Here is a 25,134-nt window from a genome sequence, read left to right as displayed (position 1 = left end):
CCAGGAAATGATGAGGAATAACTAGTTCTACTCTCACCACAAAGAACATCTTTATCTAATTGAGTAGAATCTGTGACGTGGAACAAACAGCAGCTTCTGATCTAGAGCTCTTCTGTTATTACGTGTTACGAGGAAGGAGTTGTACGTTAGCCGTGTCAGGGCTTCTAGGATATTAACGGACTGTGTTTTACTTTATTTTATTCATCTATTTATTTATTGATGGGTTGATTTTTTTTTTGGTTTTTTTTGACTTTTTGTTTGTTTATCCAGATTATTATTTTTATTTTTTTTTGTGTGTCCGATCTGCTGGACATTTTAATTTCCCCGTTTGGATGAATGAAGTCTGTAAACCATCTATTTAGATTTCATATCGCTCGGCAATACAGCACACTGAGAAATGACTGGCGTCAATTTCCTGTGGTGGACAGATAAGAGAGTGAATAATGAGCCAGATCCCTGCTAGAGATTGGAAACAACACTTTCTGGCTGTTGGTTGTCACTTTGCCCCCTTTTGAAACGTGAAGACAGACAATAACCAGAAAAGAGTGACTCTAAATCAGATTAGAAAATATATTGATATGCTCCAAACCAGGAGAGACAAACAAGCTCCAAAGCTTCAGATGCCAGTGTTACTTACTTTTTCTAAGACACGTTTGCCCAGTCCTTTTGTCTGATCATAAAAGATGACATAACACCTTTCAGTTCGGCCGAGAAGAATACAAAATGTTTTGAAAGAGATTAATAGTCACACAGTAAATAGGATCCACAGCCAGCACAGGATGGGAAACACCTTGGAATGACGCCATAGTATGGAAAGAAGAGGGCCAGCCGAAAAAGTAAGCAGTTTACAATAATAAAGAAAGCAAAGGTGCGCTTTCAAAATAAAAGCTGCGACAAAACAGCCACATTTATCAGTGAAAACACAGTAGGAATTTATAGGAGTTTTTGGACTTTTTCTCTCCTCAGTGATTTGATTGCAGAGACAGGCTACTGATTCGTTTGAATTTCTATTTAAGTAAAACGGAAACTAATTCTGTGAGCTAAAGGTAGTGGCGCTCTGTTGTTTGTCATCAGGGCCCCGAGACTGGAACGGCCCGGCTGAGGATATTAAACTGAGTCAGTCAAGTCCCTCCTAAAAAAAAAAAAAAACTTTTATTGAAAATCTTAGCGTGATTTCTTTTTCTAATTTGAGCTTTTTTGTAGAATTGATGTTAATTTCTTGTTCAATATTTTATTTTGCAACTTTTGTCCCTTATATAATGTACACTTCACCTCGGTAAGCATATTTTTTTTAATATGATTTACTCTCCGTGAAGAACTTTGTGACTTAGTTTTGAAAAGTGCTCAAGTTTATCATGAAGTTACATACCATTTCTGAAGTTCACTTTCTTTTCAACGTAACTTCAGGCGCTTTTATTCTGAAAGCGCGCGGAGGAAGTGGCGGCTGTCTCGGAAGAACGTGACACCTGAAGCCGAAGGAATTCAGTTTGAAAGGAGAAAACAACAACCAGGAAATTAAACGGAGGAGGAAACTTAACTCGCTTCGGTGGAGCATCAAACTTTCGAGTATTTAAACGTGGTTTTAAAAAATAAAAAAACTACAGCGTCAACTTTAAAGAAAGTTAATCCGTCGGGTTTCGGTCGGAGGGCTTTGTTTCCTACAACATGGACACGGATCCGGTAGGTGACAATGGCTGCAGCTTTTTGTTTGTGTTGTGAAGACAATGTCCCGGCCGTCACCGTTGCTCGACGGCAGGTGTACTTCCAGAAAAATTAAAATAAAAACTTACCCGAGAGGGAAACCTGTTCCTGTAACCTGAAAGCAAGTTACAAAAAAAAAAAAAAAAAAAATCCGCACGTTTTAACTTTTTTATTGAAGAGAGGAACTTCCAGACTCGCCTGACAAAATGGCCTGATTAGAGCCACCGCTTAACTCGTGCAGAATATGGTGGAAATATAGTTTTTCATGGAGTTACGACCGTGTTTGATTTACTTAAACCAAGCCGGATACTTAAAAATAAAAGCGTTTATTGGTTAGTGTATATTTTTTCAGGTTTTTATCCCAGTAAATAACTGATGAAAACGTTTTTCTTTTTTAGCCTGACGCCTCTAACCTGACACCATTAACATATGTAGCATTTTAATGCTAACTTATCTCTCCTATTGATTAAGATAATATACTTCTTTTTTTTTTAAACTGAGCCGGATGGCTCCTTAGACCTCTTAATTGCCACATTTGATCTTATAAATATTTTCCTGCATGCAACAATTCAATTGCATTAAAATGTCCGCTTTTACAGGTGGAGCTCGCTGCTTGCTGCAAACTTAATTTAATGACATTAAAGGTGCCCTATGTAAGATTTAAGACCCCATCCTGTAATCCCCCTTTGTGCCTTAGGGGGCGATAGTGAGTCGTTGTAGTGTCCTCAGACCAGCTCTCAGTTTAATATGCATTTCGGTTTAATATTACGTATTCTTGCCTTGCTGTTGGCTTTTTTTTTCTTCTTTTTAAATAACAGATTATTATGTAATTAGATTGTGAAGATCCAGTAGAGGACTGACTTAAAAAAATGGCAGTTATGTTTATATTTTACGATATACTTTGCTTACCTTTGTTCTTAGCGAGAAAACAGCCACTGCCAAACATGTATATTGACGCCTTTTGAAATGCTTTTCTGGTTTGTGTTGTCATTAGTGGCACTAAAAAAAACAATTTTGAATTTAATTGGTTTGTTTTTGCTACGTGAAATTTGGTCAATAGCTACGTAGAAAATAACCCAATTTAGCTAATCACGCCGAGCTGTTCGAACAAGTCTCGACTGCATCTGAACAAACTGTAAGCTTTAACATATCAACTCCGTCTTTAATTTTATACTATAAGCTACTTTTTCAAGCAAACAACGTAAGTCAACGCAAAGTATTGTTTTCCCCTCTTTGTTTGGGTTTCAGCCAATCGGTGTGTTTACTGCTTCATTCCTTTAAAAATAAAAAGGGAGTTAGATGCAAGACGGGCACAACTTTTAGTTCATATTTTGAATGTTTTAAACCAGTAATGTTTTAATGTAACTGCACAAGAGGCACGAAAAGATATAATATTATTCTGAATTCATTAAAACAAATTCTTTGACTCTGTATAATCTACCTGTTACACTTTATACTACCGGTGCAGTTTGAAATCAAGCTCCTTAAGGAGTCAAACTAAGAATAGTCGAATATTAATAATGAAATTATTCATTAATTGCAACTTTTTAACATTTTTACAGCCAAAGTCAAACACTTTTCACAGGAAAACATTTTTTATTTGATCTGACTTTCATTTCAGTGTGCGTTTCCTTCTTTTTCGTTCTTCCTCGTATCCGCTGAGTAATTAAAAGGTGTCTTATCTGTCAGGCTTTCTGAGTTTTTACCGGAAGACTGAATTCACTTTCGGTGCTCATCGGATATTTTTATAACACGTCAAGTATTTGAAGAAGGTGTCGGCCATTAGTGAGCCTCACTGAGCTGCAAGCTCTGACACACAGGGGTGTGTGTGTGTGTGTGTGTGTGTGTGTGTGTGTGTGTGTGTGTGTGGTGTGTGTGTGTGGGGGGGGGGGGGGGCGACAAAGAGAATAAACTTGATTTATACGGCAGGTAAATTAAAGTACGCCTCACGTCGGATAAAACGTGCTCCATCGCGCGATTTAATAGGGAAATAAAAATGTGTAAAAATGTGTATTATTTTTTTTTTAAAGTCAGCAAGAAAACTTTATCGAAAGCAGCTACATGGAAGTAACTCTGTAAAGGTTTTGAAAAGAGGAAAGATGACAGATGAAGGAGGAGATACCGTACGAAAGGGAAAGGTGACAGGACAGATGACACAGCGAAACCTGCTCGGTTTCCATGGAGACCGTTTTTCTTTACAGTCTGCTGCTGACTCACATATGGGACACACACACGCACACACAGACAAACACACACACACAAACACACACACACAGACAAACAAACACACACACAGACAAACACACACACACACAGACACAGACAAACACACACACACAGTTCTGCTTTGAATTCACACCTACGACTATGTGAGAAAGGACAGCTCATCTTCCTCATTTCACTTCTGTCTGTTTGATGTTTTGAGGCCTGACGGTCAAAATATATCTAATATATAAGAATAAAAAAAATGTACGACGAATCAATAGTTCAGAAAGAACTTACAAGAGACATACTGCATCTTATATTTCAAATCTATCTGTGTTTAATTTCATCTGTTCTCGTGCATCTCGTTTGTTTTCTGTATTTTTTAAATGTTCCTTTATATCTATAATTCTCTTGCTGTGAAGCTACATTTTTCATATGAAAGGTGCTATACAAATGATGATGATGATGATTATTATTATTACATCTGTCTAAAATATAAGTCCAGCTCCCCCCCAAAAAAAACCCACTGGATTCTACATTTCCCACAATGCAATTCACTAGCTCTCCTCCCTGCCTCTTGATTGCACGCCGCACTGCTTTCCAGCTCATTACGTCGAAAAAAGATGATCGAAGTTATTTAATAATTGTTCCAGCTCGGTGTGTTTGTAATTCATAGTTATTTATGATTACTGCATTTCCAGTTCAGGTCTTTTGTTTTAATGCACTGATGTGATTGTTAAATAATCACCACCTTCATTGCCACGTTTCAGTCCATGTATTGACATCTGAATTTTTTTTTTTACCTTTTTAATATCAACATTAACCCCAAAAATTCTAAGTATCAGTCTGACTCTACTCGTTACAAACACATTTAAATACGAAGAAAATGTGTCGGCTAAATTACAGGAAATGTTTTTTTGTTGTTTTTTTCCACACGGTTTGATGTTTTGCATGCATTGCCGCTAATTCCGACTCTTTCCTCTCGGCACCGTCTCAGGAGTGGGGGGGGCCGGAGATCGAGCCGGAGCCGGAGCCCAAGGACAAGGTGCAGACTTTGAAGGACCAGGTAGATGGAGTGAAAGACATCATGACCCAGAACGTGGACCGGATCCTGGCCCGGGGGGAGCGGCTGGACGACCTCATGGGGAAGTCCGAGGATCTGCAGGCCGGGGTCAGTGCAGTTTATTAGACCTTTTTTTTTTTTTTTTTACATGAGCAATGTTGTGTAAGGAAAGCGACTGGTACGTAATGATGTCAGTGGTAGTCTGCAGGTAAACCAGTAGAACAGGTCAGTTTGGTATTGAGGACATTACAGGACACAAATGAAGTGTGGCATTTTTTTTGTTGTTTTGTTTTGTTTTTTCTCGCCGAGATGCAGACGCGGGCCGTCTAGAGCCGCTTCGAGGTCGATATTTTGTCCAAAAATTTGATAACAAACGCTGCGTCTCGAGGAGCCGATCGCCGATCAGCCATCGATCACCAAGATCGGAGCCTGAAACTGACGAAGCTGAATTGTCAGTCATAATTAATTTCATTAAATGCAGCTGTGATTTTTTTTTTTTTTTTTTTTTTTTTTTTCTGCAGTGAAATAATAACTTTCTGGAAAACCCTTAAATTTGAGTATTGCAGATCTCTCTTACCACCAAGTCCCACTATTAAAAGGCAAAAAGATCAAATTAAAAGGTGGGGTCGACCCTGTTGCTCGGCGTGACGCATCCTTTATAAAAGGTGTGTTTGGTTGATCGGCTTTGTGAATAACTTGACTTTAATCAACATAATTCTAAAAATATTTCTTACACTTTTTTTTTGTCACTCGGAGCAACTCTTTGAACTGGGGAGCTTTTTGGGAAACGGGCACCTGGTATGAAAAGTAAAGCTAATGCAGTAGTTGACAACAAAGTGCAATACCATTGAGGGCCACCAGGGGGCTGGCTGCAAAAAAAACCAACAACACCATTCTGTCTGGTTAGGGTTAGAAAACATGTCGAAAACACCCGTGCGTGCTTTTTTTTTTTTTTTTTTTTTTTTTTCCAGTTGCACCTCATCACTTGTCGGACCTCAAAAAATACAACACTGATGTCAAATATCTCCCCTCCCCCCACCCACCCACTCAGGCTCAGCATTTCAAGCAGACGTCCCAGAAGGTGGCCCGCACCTACTGGTGGAAGAACGTCAAGATGATCGTCCTCATCGTGGTGGTCGTCCTCATCATCGTCCTCATCATCGTCCTGTTGGCCACCGGCGTCATCCCCGTCGGTTCCCCCTTGTCGCCCGCAACCCCCACTCCCGGAAAACCCTGAAGGAACACACACACACACACACACACAAACACATTCCTATTGCACAATATACAAAGTAATATATAGACTGCTGTCTGGTAAAAACTTTTTAGTTTTTTTTAGTTTCTTCTGGTAACTTTCAGATATTTCATTCTTTGGTTTGAGGCACTTTAATGACACATAAGCTTTTTTTTTTTTTTTTTTTTTTTTAAATCCTTTAAAACTCAACAGTTATTTTTTTTTTTTATTATGGATTCCTTCAGTATCTTAATGTCGTCGTCCGTCGGGAATTTTTTTTTTCCACTGATTCGCACCTTTTTACAAAGGACAGCTGGTACAGTTTAAAGCATTGGAAAACTTACAGAAATCAGCCAACATATTCAGAATTTATTTTTTTTTTTTTTTTATTCGTGGAGGAACACTCACAAAACTAACAAGTTTTAGGTCACGGCATATTTTTATGAGTGCATGTTACCGTTCGTGGGCTTATTTCATGCAAAGTGCCTCTAGCTTCTTTACATTCAGACATTTATTTACTAGCGAAGTAAATAGTGTGTCGGCCGGATACACTCCAGCACTGTTTTAGTTATTCAGCTCTGTAACTGGTGTTTTGTGGAGACGGTTATGAAACTATTTTTTTTTTTTTTTTTTTACGCACGGAGAAAACATCTGTTACAGGAGGACGATCGTGTTTGTTGGAACGGCACAAAAACTAGGAGTGCACCTTTTAAATGATCAGCCACAATATTTAAACTACTGACCGTTGAGGCATTAAATATGATACAAAAACCTAAATATGACCATGTTAATTGTTGTTCTGTCTGATTTGAGATGCAGTGATTCATTTTCGTGTTTATTTTTGGAGACTAATTTGTGGTGGACTGGATTATACCGAGGTGTTCCTATTTTATTTTTTATTTTTTTTGCCCCTCACGTTTAAATGAATTGGGTGGATAAAATATTAGGAACACCTCTCGGTAAAACCCAATTCGGTATCACAAATTTTAGTCAAAAAAAATAAAAAAAAGACCATTAAAATGAATCAAAACTTCTCTTAATCTAAACTGAATAACATCTGACCTTTATCAACTTCACGCCTCACCCGTCCGTGGTGTTTTTGCTGCGGATTATCGACGCACATTGAAAACAACACTATTTGCAGTTAAAGTGCTTTTGAAATGCAGAAATGTGTCTTTCTTTTCTGGAAAAGAAAGACACAAAGTTGTACATTAATCCTCTGTGGGATCATGTTAACTGTTTCCTCGATGTGTTTGAGTGCATGTTTATTTAAAACGCAACTTTTGTGGGGAGGGAGGGGGGCGGGGGTTTGGGGGGAGGGGGGTCAGGCTGTTCACACACACACACACACACACACACACACACACACACACACACACACCTCTTAGTGTTGGATGGATCGGGCTCTTTTTCAACCATCCAGCTGGGTGAGATCACTTTTACAACCCCCGACACGGCTCCCCCTGCTGGGCTCATGTCAAACAACAGGGCCCCCCCCCCCCCACCCCCACCTCCACCCCCAAGACATGTGGCCTTCTTCTTCTTCTCGTCCACTCGTGAACTGTATATAGTCAACATATTCTCACCGATATGTATATTTGCTGCAGCTGTTACAACCAGCGTGTTAATAAATAGAAGTCTCTAATTCTTTAGCAGTTATTGATTTAATTGTTTTTCCTAATCAATATTTGATTTCATGAATGTGATCTCTGTACAGACAGACTTGATTCATCCTAAAATGGTACGGTTCAATCACTCTGCTGTCAATCATTTTTCCAGACGAGGTTATGAATAAGGAGTCTTTTTTTCTTCTTTTTTTTTTTACCAGACTCCTGCTCTGCCTTTCTGTCACTGAAAATGTTTGATTTTCTGGAAATCTCCTCTTCTTCTGATGACTTATGGTACTTAATGGTTTTAATGGTCTGATATGAAATAAATAGTATTTACCTCTGCTGTCTCGTGACGGTCTCCTTTGTTGTTTGCTCAGTTGCCACAAGATGGCGACAGTGTGTGGTTGATGGAAAATTTGGTTTGCTTTTCACACACAAATAATCATTAGGAAAAAAAATTTATTTTACTCTGATATGATCTTATAAATGATAAATAAATGATCTGCATCCATAAAGAGAAAAAAAAAATCAATGTTGCTAAAGTTGTAAAACAAAGTAGGTCTTTGTGACAAGTAGTTAATTAGTCAACTTTCTTCAGCTGTGCGGTTGCCGTGGTAACGGTACCTCCATGGCTGCACCACAGTGAAACATTAGGGTTTTTTTTATAATCGTTTGATAAAAATTTTAATTGTATTTTTTTTATTATTTGTTGTCACGTTATTGTTTTTTGATAACTTTTTCTTTGCGTTTTACCTTCAGTGGGATTTGAACTAACATTTTTTTTTTTAATTATCGCTTCCTGCTTTCAAGCGGCATTCGTCTCGCCTAGTGTCCACAAAAGCGTTTTTTTTTTCCCCCCGAGTACAGCATTTTTTTAAATTATTATTTTAATGAAAGCCAGCAGCTCGACGATGTCCTGACCGTTTATTCTGCGCTGAACCATTAACGTGCAGCGATTCTTTTTCTCCGGTCAACGACAGTTGGAAAAATATTAGCTCTGCGCTTGTCACCGTCACCGGCCATCCAATCCCAGAGAAGGAAAGGGGGCGGGACGAACGCGGTGAACCACCGACACCGCTCGCTGATTGGTCCGCCCTTCGGAGCCGGCTGTGCTCCCGGACGGTTATCGCAGCCAGAAAACCGAGCGAAAAGTCCGGCTGGCGGTCGTCACCACTGGAGCATCTTCAGCGCTGACGAACATCTGGAAGCAGAGAGACCGAAGCAGAAAACACGAGTTCACAAAAAGAGTCGCACATGGTTTTTTTCTGCTGGAACAGGTGAATCACACCTGACTGCAGGTCAGTTGTGAATTCGGTTGACAAGATGTGGCAGACCTGACAAAGACAGTAATGTTAACCTGTGAGGGAAACTTTTTTTTTTTTTTTTTTTGGTGCTGAATTTTAAACTTAATCGACTGTTTTCGACAGAAACCAACAGTCTCCGCAAAATAGTGCTTCCAGCTGAATGCTAGCATGTCAACATGCTTCTTTCCGCATGCCAACATTTTCTGGTTTGCATTGAACACAAAGAACACATGACGCTGATTTTAATTCGTTTTGCAGGTGTAAATCAACGATGGGAAACCAGCGGGCTCACAGTTATGGAGAGAAAGTTTGTTAGCTTTCATGGGATCATCAGAAAAGGCGGGCAACTTTTATTTTTTTTTTGTGTGTCTAACTTGCTCATAAAGGGTGAGGTCAACTACTGATGTCCTGTTTTTCCAGAAGTTCAAGTTTTCATATGATTAAGATCCATAAATGCAGCAGATTTGGGACAGGCTGCTCACAAACACAGCAAGAGACAAGACGAACATGGTAAGTGAATATTACACCGATTTTTCTTTTGTACTGTAAAGTTTAAAGAAAAAAAAAAGACAGATTTGTTTTTGGCAGAATGCTTTTTGTAAAATATACTCTGATACTTTATAATCTGAGGGTAAAGTTACACATGGAAATGAAGGAAAAGCTGCAAAGTTGTTTTTAAACGACAAATTATGATTTGATTTAATTTGATTAATTTCAGATACCAGTTGCAGAAAAAAGACAAAACAATATAAAACAAGACCGATAATTTCTCTGTAATAGATATTTTTTGGCCGTGTGGACAGTCATCAGTAACATACAGTTGCTTACATCCTAAAAAAAAAAAATCGTCACGCCTCCTCCTGAGATAAGAATCAAGATGCCGGGAATGTTTTGTTCTGCCTGTCGGGTTCCTGTTCCCGTCAACGTCTGAGATGTTGGTTTCCTCTCGTGGCTCAGACGTCAAAGGTGAAGGAGAAAGCTTGTCAGGATACAAATTACTCTGAGGTCAAACTTCTTTTTGAATGTCTCGGCCATCGGGTGCTGCTTTTTTTGTTTGTTCTTCAGAGCAAACAGAGGTCACCGCAAACACTCTTTTTGGTCTGAGAAAAAAACCTGCCTGACTTCATACTATATATCTCTTTAACTTCCTCTTTTCATTCAAGCTCAAACCAGAGTACAAGTTTCTTTCAGTGCTGATGAAATCTAGTTTTTATGTATAATTTTGCTTTATATTTGATTTGAAAACGAACAAGATTTTTTTTTTTTTTTTTTTTTTTATCATACTACGTTTCACTTATCATCTGAGGTTTGAGGGACATTGGGAATTAAGATTTAATGCCTCACTGTGAAAATGTGAAGATATTTAAAAGAAAAAAGGCCATCTTTAATAAGATTATTTCAAAGTCTAGACAGACAGAAAAAAGCTTGGTTACCTTAGTATAAGAGCAAGAAGTCAACAGCCATGTGGAGCTGAAGCAAAATGCAAATTTGCAACATGCTGATACTTGAATGTTTAGCAGGTGTACGGTTTACCATTTTTAAAATCTTTTTTTAGCACACCATCATGCTAACCTTTGCAAATTACAGCAACAATTTAGCAATGTTGATGATTCAAGGCCAAATGCAGGACGTGGAGACACGTTGGGAGTAACGTAACTGAGAAGAGGTCTGATTAATTGACGGATAGATATATTAGTGTGTCGTCGACATAACAGTGAATAAAAATATTGGAGTTGCAGTTAACATGAACCACGGGTCACATACAAACCGACAACAGTAAAGGACCGAGCATATAGCCCTGAGGAACACCGCGGATGATAGCAGCCATGCTACATAAGGTTTCCCCACTGAACCAATCCATCTTCATCTTATACATGAAATGCTTTTAATTCTTTAATTCTGCAACATTTCATCTGCAGCATTTTAACATTTCAAAATATTTTAACTTGTGTACTTTGAGCTACTTTGCTAAAATGTGTAGCATACATATTTCTATGTACATATTTCTTAAGCACACTACTTGTGTTAATGTACTTAGTTTCTTTTCCACTGCTGCTTTCCAGAACCTTCAGTAGTCGCAGTGATTCATTCTTTGGAAAGTAAACATTCAAAATAAAAGCTGTATTGGCGAAATTATTGCACGCGTTACCGCTTACCAGCTAACGTCTTTTTCTCTCCCAGGACCTGGAAAGCATGGCGGCAGAGGAAGCACCACAAACTAAGTTGCAAAACTTGAGCAATCAGGTGGATGCTGTCACAGACACGATGAAGAACAACGTGGGAAAAATGATTCACGCAATCGAAAATGCGGACAACCTGTTGGCCAAATCGGAGGAGATGCAAAAAGATGTCGGTCCAACTCTTGAGTTCATGTTTTACTACGATTTGTGTGACAGTTTCTTTGGTGTACTGAGACTAAGACGTCGTTAAACTATCACTTCATCATCCTCAGTTGAACCCTAATGGCAGAAGTAGACACCTTCCTCTTACTTAAACTTTAATTTAAGTGCTTTTGAGTCAGACGTTGTTCCAGTTGCACCTCTTTAAGTGATAAAAGTTCGATACCCAAAAACTTCCTGTACTTTCCTGATGTCAGGAAATTGTGTCTCTTTCAGTAAATGCTTGCATGAGAGGAATTACTTTGCAATGTTACAAAGACCTTTTGGTTAGTCAGAGCCAGAAAAGCGTGTAATAACACGAGTCATGACAGTGAGTCGTGCCCGTGAGCCTGCACGCACCGGTGGAATAACAGGAATCCACTGACAAACCAAAACGTTAAAAGTCTTTCACAATGAAAAAGTACCTGTGCTTTTAATGTTTAATGTGTTTGGTGTTGTTGCCGTGTTAGAATGGCGATACATGTTCTTTTAGGTATAGTATATCGTGTGCTGTTAAGCGGATGAAGCTAATGAATATTAAGAAAAGTGGACCTATATGTCAGGAATACACGATGTGTTTCTTGTCTGTCTTCCTGCTCAGGCTGAAAAGTTGGGGGAGACAGCTCAGAGAGTGGAGAGGTCTTACAGGTGCAAGAACGCCAAGCTGATCGCGGTCGTCGTGGTGATCGTCGGCATCGTCGTCCTCCTCATCATCCTGCTGGCCACCGGGGTCATCCCGGTCGGCGCTCAGCCTCCCACCTCCAAGCCCTGATCGTGTGATCACAACGGTTCCTGCCGGGTATCACGGCAAAATAGAAATAGACACGCCTTGGCCTGTCTAGGCGCGCAGTTACACGTTTTTCCTGCGGTAGATGAAAATAAAAACCTACTGCATGCGTATGTGATTTACTGGAAAATTAAACTTATAGCTGAAACGCGTGTTTGGGGTTTCTGAATAAGCACACGGTTGGGGTTAGGAGAAAAACAATTGTGGTTGGGGTTAGAAAACCAAAAACAATTCAACATAAAAAGTGTCACTCCTGGATTCGAACCTCCTTCCTAATACTGCGAGAGAAAAAAAAAGTCCTCTGTTGTGCTAAGTCGGTCACATGATCATTCATCACGTGACATTTTCGTGTGTAAATTTCACGCTTTCAAAACGTGTCACTGTCACGCCTAGACATGCCAAAGCGTGAAATATATATATATATATATTTCACGCTTTGCCACGGTACTGGATTGACTGTGCATACAGACATTTGAGTTGAGTCACATTCACAGCTGCTGGAGGCACAAGAGCTCCCCACGCTTCAACATGTGGTACTTTAATTCAATAAACACGCCACCAGCGTGTGCTGTTAAAGGTCAGCTCGAAGGCTCACGTGTGTTCGCACACACTCGGTCAGTTTCTTCCAGCCATCCAGCTGAGACGGATCGTTTACAGCCCCTGCCAGGCTCACCCCGCTGGGTCCATGTCAACCAATCGGGCCCCTACAGTCGTAGCTTATTCGAAAATTATATTCAAAAACCTATTTTTCATAATAAAAGTGTAAGTGGAGTGTAAATTGCCCTTTAGAAACTATTTATTAAAGGCTTTATTTATGTTGAATGTGATGTCTGTATATTTTTTTCTGTGGTTTTGTGACGGACCGGTCCCGATCTGTATTTTTTCACACACTCTCCGTGTGTTGGTCCTCGCTGCGTGAAGCCGAGGTCGTTCGCTGTTTGTACGAGCTCCAGCTGCAAGAAGGTCAGTCGCTGTGTCAAATTAAAAGCTCTCCTTTCAAATTAAAAGCCCCCCCCCCCCCCCCCCCCGTACCTGCCATATACTTTTTCACACTATCTTTAACTCTTTGTTGAGCAGCATTCACTGGTGTCTTATTTTGGAGATTCATGATGAATACACAATATTTACTGAGTATTTATTTTGCTGTTTGTTGTTCCGCCACAAGATGGAGACGGGAAGTCAGGCCGATCTGAGACTCGAGTAAGTAGAGCAGAAGGGATTGCCCAAAAACTTCTGAGTTGCTTCAAATGAGCTCTTGGTGAAACTATGAAGGGTGTTACTGCACATTTTACCTCACTTGACTTGAAGTTTGATGTTCAGTGCGTTTTACAAGCTTTAGTTTCAGACATACAAACAAAGTCGAAGCAAAAATGCAAAACTGAAATGTTTATGCGGTATTTCAAATCGCACGGCAGAAAAGGTCATCTAACTCTGCAAACCAAAACGTTGAAACAAAAGTGGGTCAAATTGTACTTTGAGCACTTTAAAGAATGCGATAAGAAAAAGAAAAAAAGAAGGTACAAATCACACCCAGATGGTGAGGCTGATCGCCAGAATGTCTCCACTGTTCAAGCAGCAATTTTCACTTCTTTATCTGTCTTTGTTATTTTGAAAATGTAAAAAGGAATGCAAAAAACCACAAAAAGTCAACAAAAGTACCTTTTAAGAATAGAGGTGAACCATCCCTTTCATACGATGTCAAGATCGAACATGAAAAATAGACCAAACATTTTAAACATTCCAAACCGAAACCAGAAAGACAACTGAGCTGAGCAAAAACAGAAACCCAGACTCTTGAACAGGTTGTGACAAGCTCACCTCTCCTGCTCGATCAACAACAGCGAGCCTCTCTATCCTCGCAGTGTGAATGGGCTGTTTTGTCAACAAGCTGTGACTGAAATTATAATGTTTTTAAACCGCATGACAAATGGCCGGATGAGTTTTTGGAACAACAGCCTCTGACACCGGCACAAAGCCCGTTCTGTTGCTGATGGGAAATCAGCCTGGACTCAGACTGTTGTGGTCATGTGGATGTGAGTCTACCGTCGATGCCCGAGCGCCAGGCAATGATGTGAAAGGAGGGCGGTCAGCATGCTGAATATAACCTTTGTGTTGGTGCAGCTTTTCCCATAACGAGCCTTTTGTTGGCCCGGACTGTGACCCCGGCAGCTCTGACCTGACAAAGTCTCAGTCAGACTGAAGCTCAGTACACAGAGTATATACATACTCTAAGTATGTATGTATATACTCTGTGTAATGAACTTGTATGTAGATCAGATGTGTAATCGTGATAATATTATGGTTATTCTGACCGTGTGGTAATTATAATTAGGCCTACTGTTTAATCATCTTCATGATGTCATCCTCTTACAAGATACTATACTACACTGAACTTAACTATACTACACTGAACTAAACTCAACTAAATTATACTATACTATACTATACTATACTATACTATACTATACTATACTATACTATACTATACTACACTGAACTAAACTATACTATACTATACTACACCGAACTGAACTAAATTATACTAAACTAAACTAAACTAAACTACACTATACTATACTATACTACACTGAACTAAACTATACTATACTGAACTAAACTAAACTAAACTAAACTAAACTAAACTAAACTAAACTAAACTAAACTAAACTAAACTAAACTAAACTAAACTACACTATACTATACTACACTGAACTGAACTAAATTATACTATACTATACTATACTATACTATACTATACTATACTATACTATACTATACTATACTATACTACACTGAACTAAACTACTATACTACACTGAACTGAACTAAAGTATACTATACTATGCTATACTACACTATACTATACTATACTATACTATATTATACTACACTGAACTGAACTAAATTATACTATACTAAACTAAACTATACTATACTATGCTATACTATACTGAACTGAACTAAATTATACTATACTATACTAAACTATACTATACTATGCTATGCTATACTATACTATACTATACTATACTATACTACACTGAACTGAACTGAACTAAACTAAACTAAACTAAACTAAACTAAACTAAACTAAACTAAACTAAACTAAACTAAACTATTATACTATACTATACTATACTATACTATACTATACACTATTGCAAAACAACACTATACTATAGTAGTATAGTGTGAGACAACTACATTATACTACACTACCCTCTGCTATACTCTCCAACACAAAACAATGCAAAACTGAAAAGAAACTGTAACATAATAATCTTTGCCAAATCTATACAAGACTAGATTAGACTACACTATACTATTGATAACTATATTATACTGGATTAAACTACAGTATGTGTTCCCTGTAACATTTTTATTTACATTACATACATTTATGTACATTATATACATTTTACAGACTGCTAAACTGCACTATCAATAACAGTATATGGTAGTGGTACAAGGTGCAAAAGTTCAGGTGGTTGTGTATCTACAGTATGTCATGTCTCCAAACCACAGACTGTAACAGGACACTTTTTTTTTTCACAACAGCTTTAGCTTGAGAAAAAACAGCCTATTTTCTGTTTCCACTCCGTTATAATCAACAGTATTAGATGTAATGCTTTCTAGATTAACTGTATTTATTCATGATTTCTCATTAACCCTGTGTTGACAAAAGGCGAGGCCTTGGGTGGTACCACGACTCAAACACAAGCAAGGTTCCTCATCTCTTTAACGAGACAACAAACATATCGACAGGCTTATGTCATCATGAAGAGAATTGACTGAAGGCAGTTTCCCTAAAAATAACAAAAAAGAATACACTTCTTTTACACTTATTATCGGTTTCTTTTTAATTTGTTTGACTTCACATGAAAAACCCACGATTCCAACATTGAAACTCTGTGGGGTAAACCCACAACAGAATACTGCAGCCTTTTATTCCTCCAACAGCTCTTTTTAAAAAATATTTTTCATGTTTTTAGTTTCACTTCCTTCGACTGTCCTCTCTGTTACCACACCACTTGCTGCTCAGCATCATCTTGTTTGCAAAGGGAAGATGTTTGACTTAGGTGCAAAGAAAACTGTACCAAATCTTTAAAAACATATGCATGAATTTGTTTTTGTTTTTTAATTTTAATTTTTATTACTTTGTCGGTGAAGGTGTATTTTAGACAAATCAGCATGTTTTTGTTTTAAAAAAAAACTCATGAACAAGGTGATTTACCCTTTTAATGTTTCAGGAGGAAATGAGTGGATTTAAAAAAAATGCATATGAACAAGGTGATTTACCCTTTGCATATTTTAGGAGGAAGTACGTGAACTACCATACTTCCCATTTCTGATATTTGCTACTTTCCAAAATTCGTGACATTTTAAGCTTTAGATCCTGCGTTTGTCTGCTTTGTCTTTTTGCATCCTTTCATACAGATTACAAAAAACGACAACACGTCTCCATCTCTTAATTATGTCCGGAGCTTTTTTTTTTTTGATAAACAGACGGGGTCGGACAGCGTGTTTTCTTTGGCGCATAATTCACAATGGACGAAATCAAAGACTGTTGGAAAGAATTTTAATTGACCGCCTGAGTGACGCAGTTACAATAGAGTTGTGTTGTCTGCTTGTCAGCTCCTTATCATAAGCCACACACGGAAACGCTCGTGATGAAGAGCCTGCATGGTGACCAAGTGTCCTGCTTCGCAAAATAAAACAGATTCTTTGGTCTCTGTGACCCGAAACACGTCACAGCAGAGACTTTTGTCACATTTCTGTCTTTTTACTGCGAGACAAGCGCTCCATTGTTTTGTTCTCACAGAAAAAAAAAAAAAAGGACCAAAAATTACAGGATAGAATTGCATTGAAGGAAACAATGCACATGTAAATGCACCACTGAGTTCCACAGGCTCCCTTTGGGGATATTATATGAATATTACACATATTTCTCAAAGAGAGGACCAGCAGTCACCTTTTTTTTTCTTTTTTATAAATCTTGCACAGCCCATGAAAGTAGGCAACACCCTTCAGGGACCGAACAGCACACAGTGTTCTTGCAGTAAGTCTGCAACAGGCCTTTTCAACAACATGTTTGAGAAGGAGAGAAAGAGTCGGACTCTGCAGGAATCTCAGACGACAAACAGTGAAGCAGCGTATGAGGTTGTTTTTATGATGCATCTGTTGTGCAATTATTTTTAACCTCCACCCCCCCCCCCCCCCACACACACACACACACACACCGCTGCATGAAGGAGAGAAAGGAGATACTGCAAAGAGCGATGGTGCCTTCAGCTGCCCCCTCCAAATTTAAATGTCAACTCAGAAGGAACATAGAAACTAGCATGTAAGGGAAGTTTTGGACATCACATCATTTGATATTTGACCACAGATGTCTGACACTGGTTTCATATCCTCCAGGTTTCTCCCAAGTAATATGAGAAATCACATGTTGTAAGAACTCCTTCTACTGCCATATTATTCCTCAACCCATCTGCAATATAAACCATCATGCAGGCCTAGATCTGTGTTTGTTTTATGAATTGTCATGAATTAGATTTGTTCCAGCCTCATATTTGCTGTAATTATGCTAAAAGGCAACATCAAAGGTTTGACTGTACCAAGTTATTAATGAAAGAAGAATGGTTTTAAAATTGCGTCACGCTTTCCCTACATCTATTGTGCGCTGTTTTCTTCGTTTAATCTTACAGTAACGCATTATTTTCTGTAAGATCATCATAATGTTTGCATGCTGTTCTGTGGGAACCACAAGTCTCTGAAAAGTCGACTTTTAACCAGCAAAGAGGGGGAAAAAAAACAACACAGTCCTGTTTTCAGTTTTGTGACATTTTCCAGCTGAGATTAGATTTTTAAATAGTTTTATCATAAGTGTCTAAAAATTTTAACCCAAAAAGGAGCATTTAATCCTCCAGTTTATAAAAAAAAAAAAAAAAAAAGGTCAAATTAAGGAATCATCATATTTGGAGATACATGGTTTTCACTGGACAGGAAGAGTATGAAAGACTCTGATCTGAAATGTAACTACAACTGTGAGAGGAATGTAAAATATAAGTAAAAAGTGCAATATTTCCCTCTGAAAGTAGAGTAGAATAAATAACCATCAATAAAATATATAAAAGTCGCATAAATAAAACTAAAATACTTCAGTGCAAGTTTGTAGGGCTACTTGAAGCATCGTGTTCAATAATGAACCCAAGGGGAAGTCCGAACTTGATTAAGTCAGCCGGTCACGTGACGGGTTTTTTCTTAATTGTAATGTTTCCGGGAATACCGTGAACGCATCACGGAGACTCGAAAGACAGCCGGAGAGAAGTGAAAGTGACGAGAGGGACGGAGCTCGCACCGAAAAGAAAGCGGGCAAAGAATTAAAAAAAAATATATATATACATATAGAATATTAGAAAGAAAGTCCCGGAGCATCTGGACGGACTGGTTTCAAAACAGAAACAAGCTGAAAAGACGCAGAACTGGTCTGCTGCGTTTCCGGTTACAATAGATTTGACTGGAGTCCTTTTAAATGCTCCGGATTCACTGACAGCTTCGACGCAAACACAGCGAGGGAGAAACGCGACAGACATGGTAAGTTGACACCAGCCTCCCGTGGGCTGGAGGGGGGTTTCCTATTCTGGCTTGAGAGTTTGAATAAAATAAGATCGAGAGAAAAAAAGAAGAGATAAAAGATTGTTTGGACATTTTGAAAACCTTTTTTTTTTAAATTTTTTTTATTTATGCTTTGGCTACTCTTTATCTGTGGGCGAAGTCCTTTAAAAACACGCAGTGGGCAGGCATGACACCGTATTACATTTTATACCTAATATTTATCCAGAAATTATGTGTGAGTGAGCTGGAATAATGTTTTAATACAAAAGTAAATAATCAAAGCTACGCAAAAAAAAATTTTTTAAGTGAGCCTAAACAGGTTTTATGTGAATATGAGAATATTAAACAAAGTCTCATATTCTCTTGTTTTTCTTATCTTTTAAAGATTTATTTAGTCATGTATTTTTTTTTTTTTTTTTTGGGGGGGGGGGGGGGGGGGGGGGCTCATGTCTGCTCTCCTCAAGAATGAATGAATGAACTCTGTTTCTTGTTATTGAAAACACCAGATTGTTATTACTACGTAGCTGCAGAGGTGGAAGAAGTATTCAGATGAAACAAAACTACGAATACAAAAATGATACGCCAAGTTTTGCATTAAAAATTCCTACTCAGTAAAAGTACAGAAGTATTTGCTGTAAAATGTAGTGAAAGTATGAAAGTAAAAGTTCCTCTTTTCGTCCCTCTGACTGATAAATTATTATATATGACATAATTACATTATTACTTGTTGTAATTGTTGTAGTTCCTGAAGGTGGAGCTGCTTTGAACTACTTTATATCTAGTTTCATATCCAGAAGCAGCAGATAAAGTCGAGGGCATCTGATGATTACAGGGAGATGAAAGAAAAAAGTTCTGATACACAAATCTGTTTTTTCCAGTTTTTTGACTTTTTTTCTTTGATTTTTGCTGAGATATCAGATAATTTGAACATTTATTGATATGAAACTGTGTGAGAAGTTTGAAGGAAAAAAAACAACACAGTTTTTCTCTGAAATGCGACCTCGACAGCAAACGTCTTTACTAGTTTTAACAATATGTTAGATTTGAAAAGCTTGTTTATATCATCCATTGTGTCGAATCTTCATCCTAAAAGTAACTAAAGCTGTCAAAAAGATGTGATTGAGCCATAGATACAATATTTCCCTCTAAAATGTAGACGAGTGGACGTTTAAATTTGTATAAAATCAAATATTATCATACAGGTACCTCAAAACTGTACTGAAGTGCAGTACTTGAGTAAATGTACTCTGTAACTTTCCAACCTACTGGACTGGGAATCCACACAGCACACACGTTTTTTTTTTTCACACAGATGAAGTTTCTTGCTGGACTTGTAATGAGCATGCTATGACATGTGGTTGGGTGGTTTCCAGGTAGGAGGGAGGGAGGGAGGGAGGGAAGGAAGGAAGCGAGGAGGGGTACTGGAATGGGCAGCAGTTCCTGTGTCAAGAAGTCGCCGGCTGAATTTTAAACACACGCTATTGTTCGGCCGCTGTGCCCAGAGTGAGATAACCGTAGCTTTTACAGGACACGTGTAAATTAGAAATTTACTCACACACACACACACACACACACACACACACACACACACACACACACACACCCTCCAACTTCATAACCACATCTCAGGGTTATGCAACGGTGATGCAGGAAGCGAGTGAAGATTCTCCACCTGTTTTTGTTTTTTGATCTTGTCTGTTGGTTTCCTGTTCCCATCAGCCTCTGAGATGCTCGGTATCCTCTCACGGGTTCAGAGGGGCAAAAATGTGCACGAGTTACAAAAAAAAAACAAAGAAAAAAACAAGCTGTCAGGATACAAATGACTCTGGAGGTCAAGCTGCTCTCCAAATATCCCGCTCTGGGCTTCTTCTTCTTGTTTTTGCTCATTTTAAACTGTCCTCCTATAGTGTCATTATCTGGGGAAAGCCTGTTCTGCTGCTTCATTGTCTTTAAGTTCTCATAACCACTTCCTGTTTTCTTCTGTACCACAAGTTCCACTTAGTGTAGTGGAAAGAGTTTTTTGATGATAATTTTGTTCTTCTGCTTTCTTAAAAAAGAATTCCTTGAGTTCAAGAAAGGTACAAATTAATGGACTTAATGTTGCTTTAATCTACTTGAAAAACGGGTTACATCCTATAATTGATCAAAGCCTCAAATCTTGGAAATTAAAGGTCCCGTATTGTTTTCATTTAGAATTCCTTTTTTTTTTCTCCACTATAAAGCAGGTCTATGTGCTTTATAAATACCGTCAAAGTGTCCACTGATAAATGCACACAGTATGTTTTCAGCAACCGTACCTCAAAATGAGCCGTTTGCACTGCCTTAAGTTTGTGATGTCACAAACTCTCATTCCTGTCATCATATCTGCCCACTGAACAAACTTTTATGTAAAAAAAAAGCATTTCCATCAGCAGAAATAGTGAGCTACAAGACATAGGTAAACCTGTGATTGGCCCGGGCGTGCGCCACTCAAAAAAAGAGTTAACCAATCAGAGGACAGCATCATTGATATCGCTGGGCCTCAAAGAGACAGACACAAAAGCGCTTGTTCTTGTTTGATTTCCAGCGAGACGCTTAAGAGAGATGTATAACTATGTTGGGATGGTTTTCGCTAAATATAAAACATAAAGTTACAAATATGGGGCCTTTAAAGTGGGTAAGTTCCTCTTACTTTTGATTTAGGGCGGTAATTCTGGGCTGCGTAGATGACTTTCATGGTGGCAGTGACTGGCCATGATAACAGAGATCTTCTGTTTATCCCCAAAACATAAAGAGTTTCACATCTCATAAGCCATCTGAAAAGAAGATTATCCATCTTTATTTTCCTGTGTGAAAGTTCAGTCAATGTGAGCCTGGAAACTCCTGCGAAAAAGCTCCCAAACGACTCGATTAAATCAGGTTATGTGTCACTCTCTGACCACAATGCGTGTGTCGATTGGAAAACAGGAGAACGGGAAGAGCCGCCTGCAGCAGACCCAGGAGGACGTGGAGGAGGTGAGGGTCATCATGCTGGACAACCTGAACAAGGCCGACGAGAGAACTGGCAAACTGGGCGACCTGGAAGACAGAGCCGACGACCTGCTGGAAAAGGTAAATACTTAAAAAAAAAAAAAAAAAAAAAAAAAAAACCTTCACAACCCAGCGTCAACATCACATGTTTGTAAAAGTCTCCGGGTTTAATACGTATGTGAGGTGAATGATTGAAAGGAAACAACACACACACACTCCCTTTCCAACCGGCACCTCGGGATTTAAAAAAAAACCTGAGAAATGTCATATCGACGTCTATAAATACACCTTAGGTGGAGCTGGGGAGGAAAACAGATGTACAATTTACATCCTGATTGTGTTTTATGGCGCTATATTTAGAAAGGCATTTCCTATTGTTTTCCTAAGATGAATGAAGCGAGCTGGTCTCCCTGGGTATGATAGAGTGAGTCCAGGACATGCCACGAGGCCAATGTCCGTCCGGGGGGTTGCGCAACAGGTCACGTCGTTCCCACGTTGCCCCTTTAGGTCGGTGTTACGTGACGCTGTTGAAGCGGAGTGAAATTTTACGTTAAAGAAGCACTTTGATGCACAGAAATAGGAAATCAGATATCAAGCTGAAGTTCAGGGTCCGCATAAGTTCCTGGGAATTTTAAAGTTGCACAAATTAATCGTTTTATTTACGCAAAAGGTCAAACTGATGTGGAGCATTTTAGTGTCTTTCAGCTCATTTGTTTTGGTTTTTGATGTCGGAGGCTTCACTTTTTTGGTTCGGTCTCACTGCTTTTTTTTTTTTTCCAGCAGCTGTTTTAAAGAAAAACAAAAATTCCAGCTAAACCCTCCGTACGTGACCAACAAAACGAATGCTAATGTTGTGTTTTCTGGATCCATATTGTTCAGACGTACGTTATATTGTTCCCACGGTCTCAACCAAAAAAAAAATGGTAGCTTTAAACAAGCAATACATGCTTTTGTCCACTTGGTGGCACTTTGAAGTAAATACGCCAAACTCGTCGCTTATTTACACCTCAAGGAGATACGGAGAAACATTCGTTTGGGGTCGTGTTCGTGTGCTGAGTGTAAGACTAATACGCTTTAATTTGAGCTCGATGTTGTTCTCCCGATAAACCCCGTGGGAAATATGTAACTACTAAAACAGCTGCCTGCTGCAGCCAGACATGATACTGCTGAGGAGAGCGACGGTCCAAAGGAAATGTAACAAAAAAAAAAAAACAATTAGCTGAAAGAGGCTAAAGGGCCGCGAGCTGGGAGGAGCTCTGTGGATTTGTCTTTAGGAGTTTTGGGGTAAAAAAATATTGATGTGTGCCTTATCCCAGAAAACTGCGTTGGGCACTAACATTCAGCTGTGTGCTCCTTGGATTATAGCCGAGAATCGTACCCCACATTCAATTACGTGAAAAACTAAATAGCCTGAAATTTGATTTGTAGTTTGTCGTAGCCAAAGATTTTGATGCTTCGATATCGAAAGATGTCTTTTCTGCACTGGATATATTTTCTTAGTCTGCATTTATCTTGTTCTATCTCAGCCTGCGATGACACAGCCACAAGCTGCACAATAACGTAATGTAACATCTTCTAATATGCGTGTTGTGTATTTTCCTCCCCCAGAGCAAAACCTTTGAAAAGACCGCCAACCAGGTGAAGCAAAAGAAAAGGCGGGACAACAAGAAGATGAAGGTGGTGTTCATCGCCGTCGGAGTGGTGGCGACGCTCATCATTGTTGGACTCATAATCTTTGCCGTCGTTGGATAACATACGAGGACTGAAAGGAGAATTGAAGGACACGAAGTGAATAGGAGGCCATGGAAAAAAAACGAGGAGACTCCGGGACTCCCGGCGTCTTTTGCCTGAGCCGCTCAGGCTGCGATGTTTTGTGTTTTTTGAGATATTTATGGGAGTGTCGGTCCCGCTCTGTATGTTGAAATGGTACCAGTGATTACTCGGCTGCTTGTTCTCTCTTTTTTCTTATTATTATTATTACTTTTTAGACGTCAGGTTTCTACACGTGGAAGGACACAGCAGTTCACACGCAGATTAAAAGTCTTCAAAGTAGTCGGAAGCACATCGACACGTCGCAAATCGGTCCGCTGCCGTCCCCCGTTTAGTCTCGCTATCACGAAAGATTTGTTAAAATCATAATTGGTATGTCGCCTCCACAAAACTATGAATTACAAATATTTGTAGTCACACACGATGAGGTTTTTACTGTTGTAGTTTTTGTAAATATGTGCGAGCTTCAGATGGCTTTAAATGAGGAAGAATGAATGGATGTATTGTAACATAAAATCTAAGCTGTAAAATGATGTTCTCAGAGTTTGTCTTGGTCATTAAATGTGTGTGGGTGTTTTATATATTATTTGAGCGATTCATTTTCATTTAAAATTCTCTCGATTTTTTTATTCACATACAATCGCTGATTTTGTTGTTGTTGATATTATTCCCCAAAAACACAAAATATTAAGGTCACTTTATTTGAAACTCTTCCATACGTCACATTAATATGCAAGATGTGCATAGAAAACAGTTTCATCTCTTAAACTCATATCTTGTGTTATTTTTGTCAAATTTCCAGCCTTAAAATACCAAACTTTGAGTTGATACAAACCAATTATGGTGTTTCACTTGACATTTAAATAATCAACAAGTATTTAAAACTGAAATATTGTAAATGATCTAAATTTAAGTTGAAAATAATGAATTATATTATTAATATTTAGCTGCAAACGTTAAATCTGCAGTTTTGTTGTAGAATATCAGAATGATCAGTGACCCCTGGTGGTTATTGTTTTTACTTCAGATAAATATGCAGAGCAACCGGGAAAATGTCTCATCTGCAGTGCACATTTTAACTGTAATCTTCGCTGTAACCATGGATACCTACTGTTTACCTAAAGATTAGAGACGTATTGGTGCATTAAAACTTAAAAAAAAAAAAGTGTCTAAATCCAGGAGGTGCAGGTGATCTGTTGAGAAAATAATTACGTTTACCACTAAAGTACCTTAATAATCAGAACTCTCAGTCTGCGCTGATGTTAAAATGAAGACACAAAAAAAAGGAGATGAAGACATATTCACATTTAATTCAAAGGTGTCAGCTTCACACTCAGGTGGAAAAACTACAAAAACATTCATATCTAGAGATCCCGGGCAGCGAAGCCAGACAGCAGGCGAAGCTGATTGTTTTATGGATTTGACATGTTGACGCAAACTGTTTTTCTTGTCACC

At 38.7% G+C, this 25,134-nt stretch overlaps 3 protein-coding genes across 3 annotated transcripts; all 3 read left to right on the top strand.

The window, feature by feature from the left end:
- Positions 1-1,442: 1,442 nt before the first annotated feature.
- On the top strand, positions 1,443-8,156 carry LOC138208342 (vesicle-associated membrane protein 8-like). Its single transcript, XM_069166168.1, has 3 exons — positions 1,443-1,680; positions 4,904-5,077; positions 6,021-8,156. Exons 1-3 carry the CDS (start codon positions 1,666-1,668, stop codon positions 6,204-6,206), a joined length of 375 nt encoding a protein of 124 aa, XP_069022269.1. The 5' UTR covers positions 1,443-1,665; the 3' UTR covers positions 6,207-8,156.
- Positions 8,157-9,542: 1,386 nt separating this feature from the next.
- On the top strand, positions 9,543-13,104 carry LOC138208343 (vesicle-associated membrane protein 8-like). Its single transcript, XM_069166170.1, has 3 exons — positions 9,543-9,627; positions 11,299-11,466; positions 12,097-13,104. The coding sequence occupies exons 1-3, from the start codon at positions 9,571-9,573 to the stop codon at positions 12,265-12,267; spliced, it is 396 nt and encodes a 131-aa protein (XP_069022271.1). The 5' UTR covers positions 9,543-9,570; the 3' UTR covers positions 12,268-13,104.
- A 5,479-nt stretch (positions 13,105-18,583) lies between these two features.
- On the top strand, positions 18,584-24,265 carry vamp5 (vesicle-associated membrane protein 5). The gene is made up of 3 exons (XM_069166231.1): positions 18,584-18,879; positions 21,847-21,990; positions 23,518-24,265. The coding sequence occupies exons 1-3, from the start codon at positions 18,877-18,879 to the stop codon at positions 23,659-23,661; spliced, it is 291 nt and encodes a 96-aa protein (XP_069022332.1). The 5' UTR covers positions 18,584-18,876; the 3' UTR covers positions 23,662-24,265.
- The last annotated feature ends 869 nt before the right edge of the window (positions 24,266-25,134 follow it).

Source organism: Embiotoca jacksoni, unplaced genomic scaffold, assembly GCF_022577435.1.
Source record: "Embiotoca jacksoni isolate LCO1_2020_lvr unplaced genomic scaffold, fEmbJac1.0.p SCAF_37, whole genome shotgun sequence".
Lineage (NCBI taxonomy): Eukaryota > Metazoa > Chordata > Actinopteri > Embiotocidae > Embiotoca > Embiotoca jacksoni.
This window is presented reverse-complemented; position numbering and strand designations above follow the sequence as displayed.

Bases quoted from the DNA above. Each gene is read 5' to 3' on its own strand.
- LOC138208342 (XM_069166168.1), top strand. The intron at 5,078-6,020 runs GTCAGTGCAGTT...CCACCCACTCAG, and splicing joins CCGAGGATCTGCAGGCCGGG to GCTCAGCATTTCAAGCAGAC.
- LOC138208343 (XM_069166170.1), top strand. From the start codon at position 9,571: ATGCAGCAGATTTGGGACAGGCTGCTCACAAACACAGCAAGAGACAAG. The intron at 9,628-11,298 runs GTAAGTGAATAT...TTTCTCTCCCAG, and splicing joins CAAGAGACAAGACGAACATG to GACCTGGAAAGCATGGCGGC. The intron at 11,467-12,096 runs GTCGGTCCAACT...CTTCCTGCTCAG, and splicing joins CGGAGGAGATGCAAAAAGAT to GCTGAAAAGTTGGGGGAGAC.
- vamp5 (XM_069166231.1), top strand. The intron at 21,991-23,517 runs GTAAATACTTAA...TTCCTCCCCCAG, and splicing joins CCGACGACCTGCTGGAAAAG to AGCAAAACCTTTGAAAAGAC.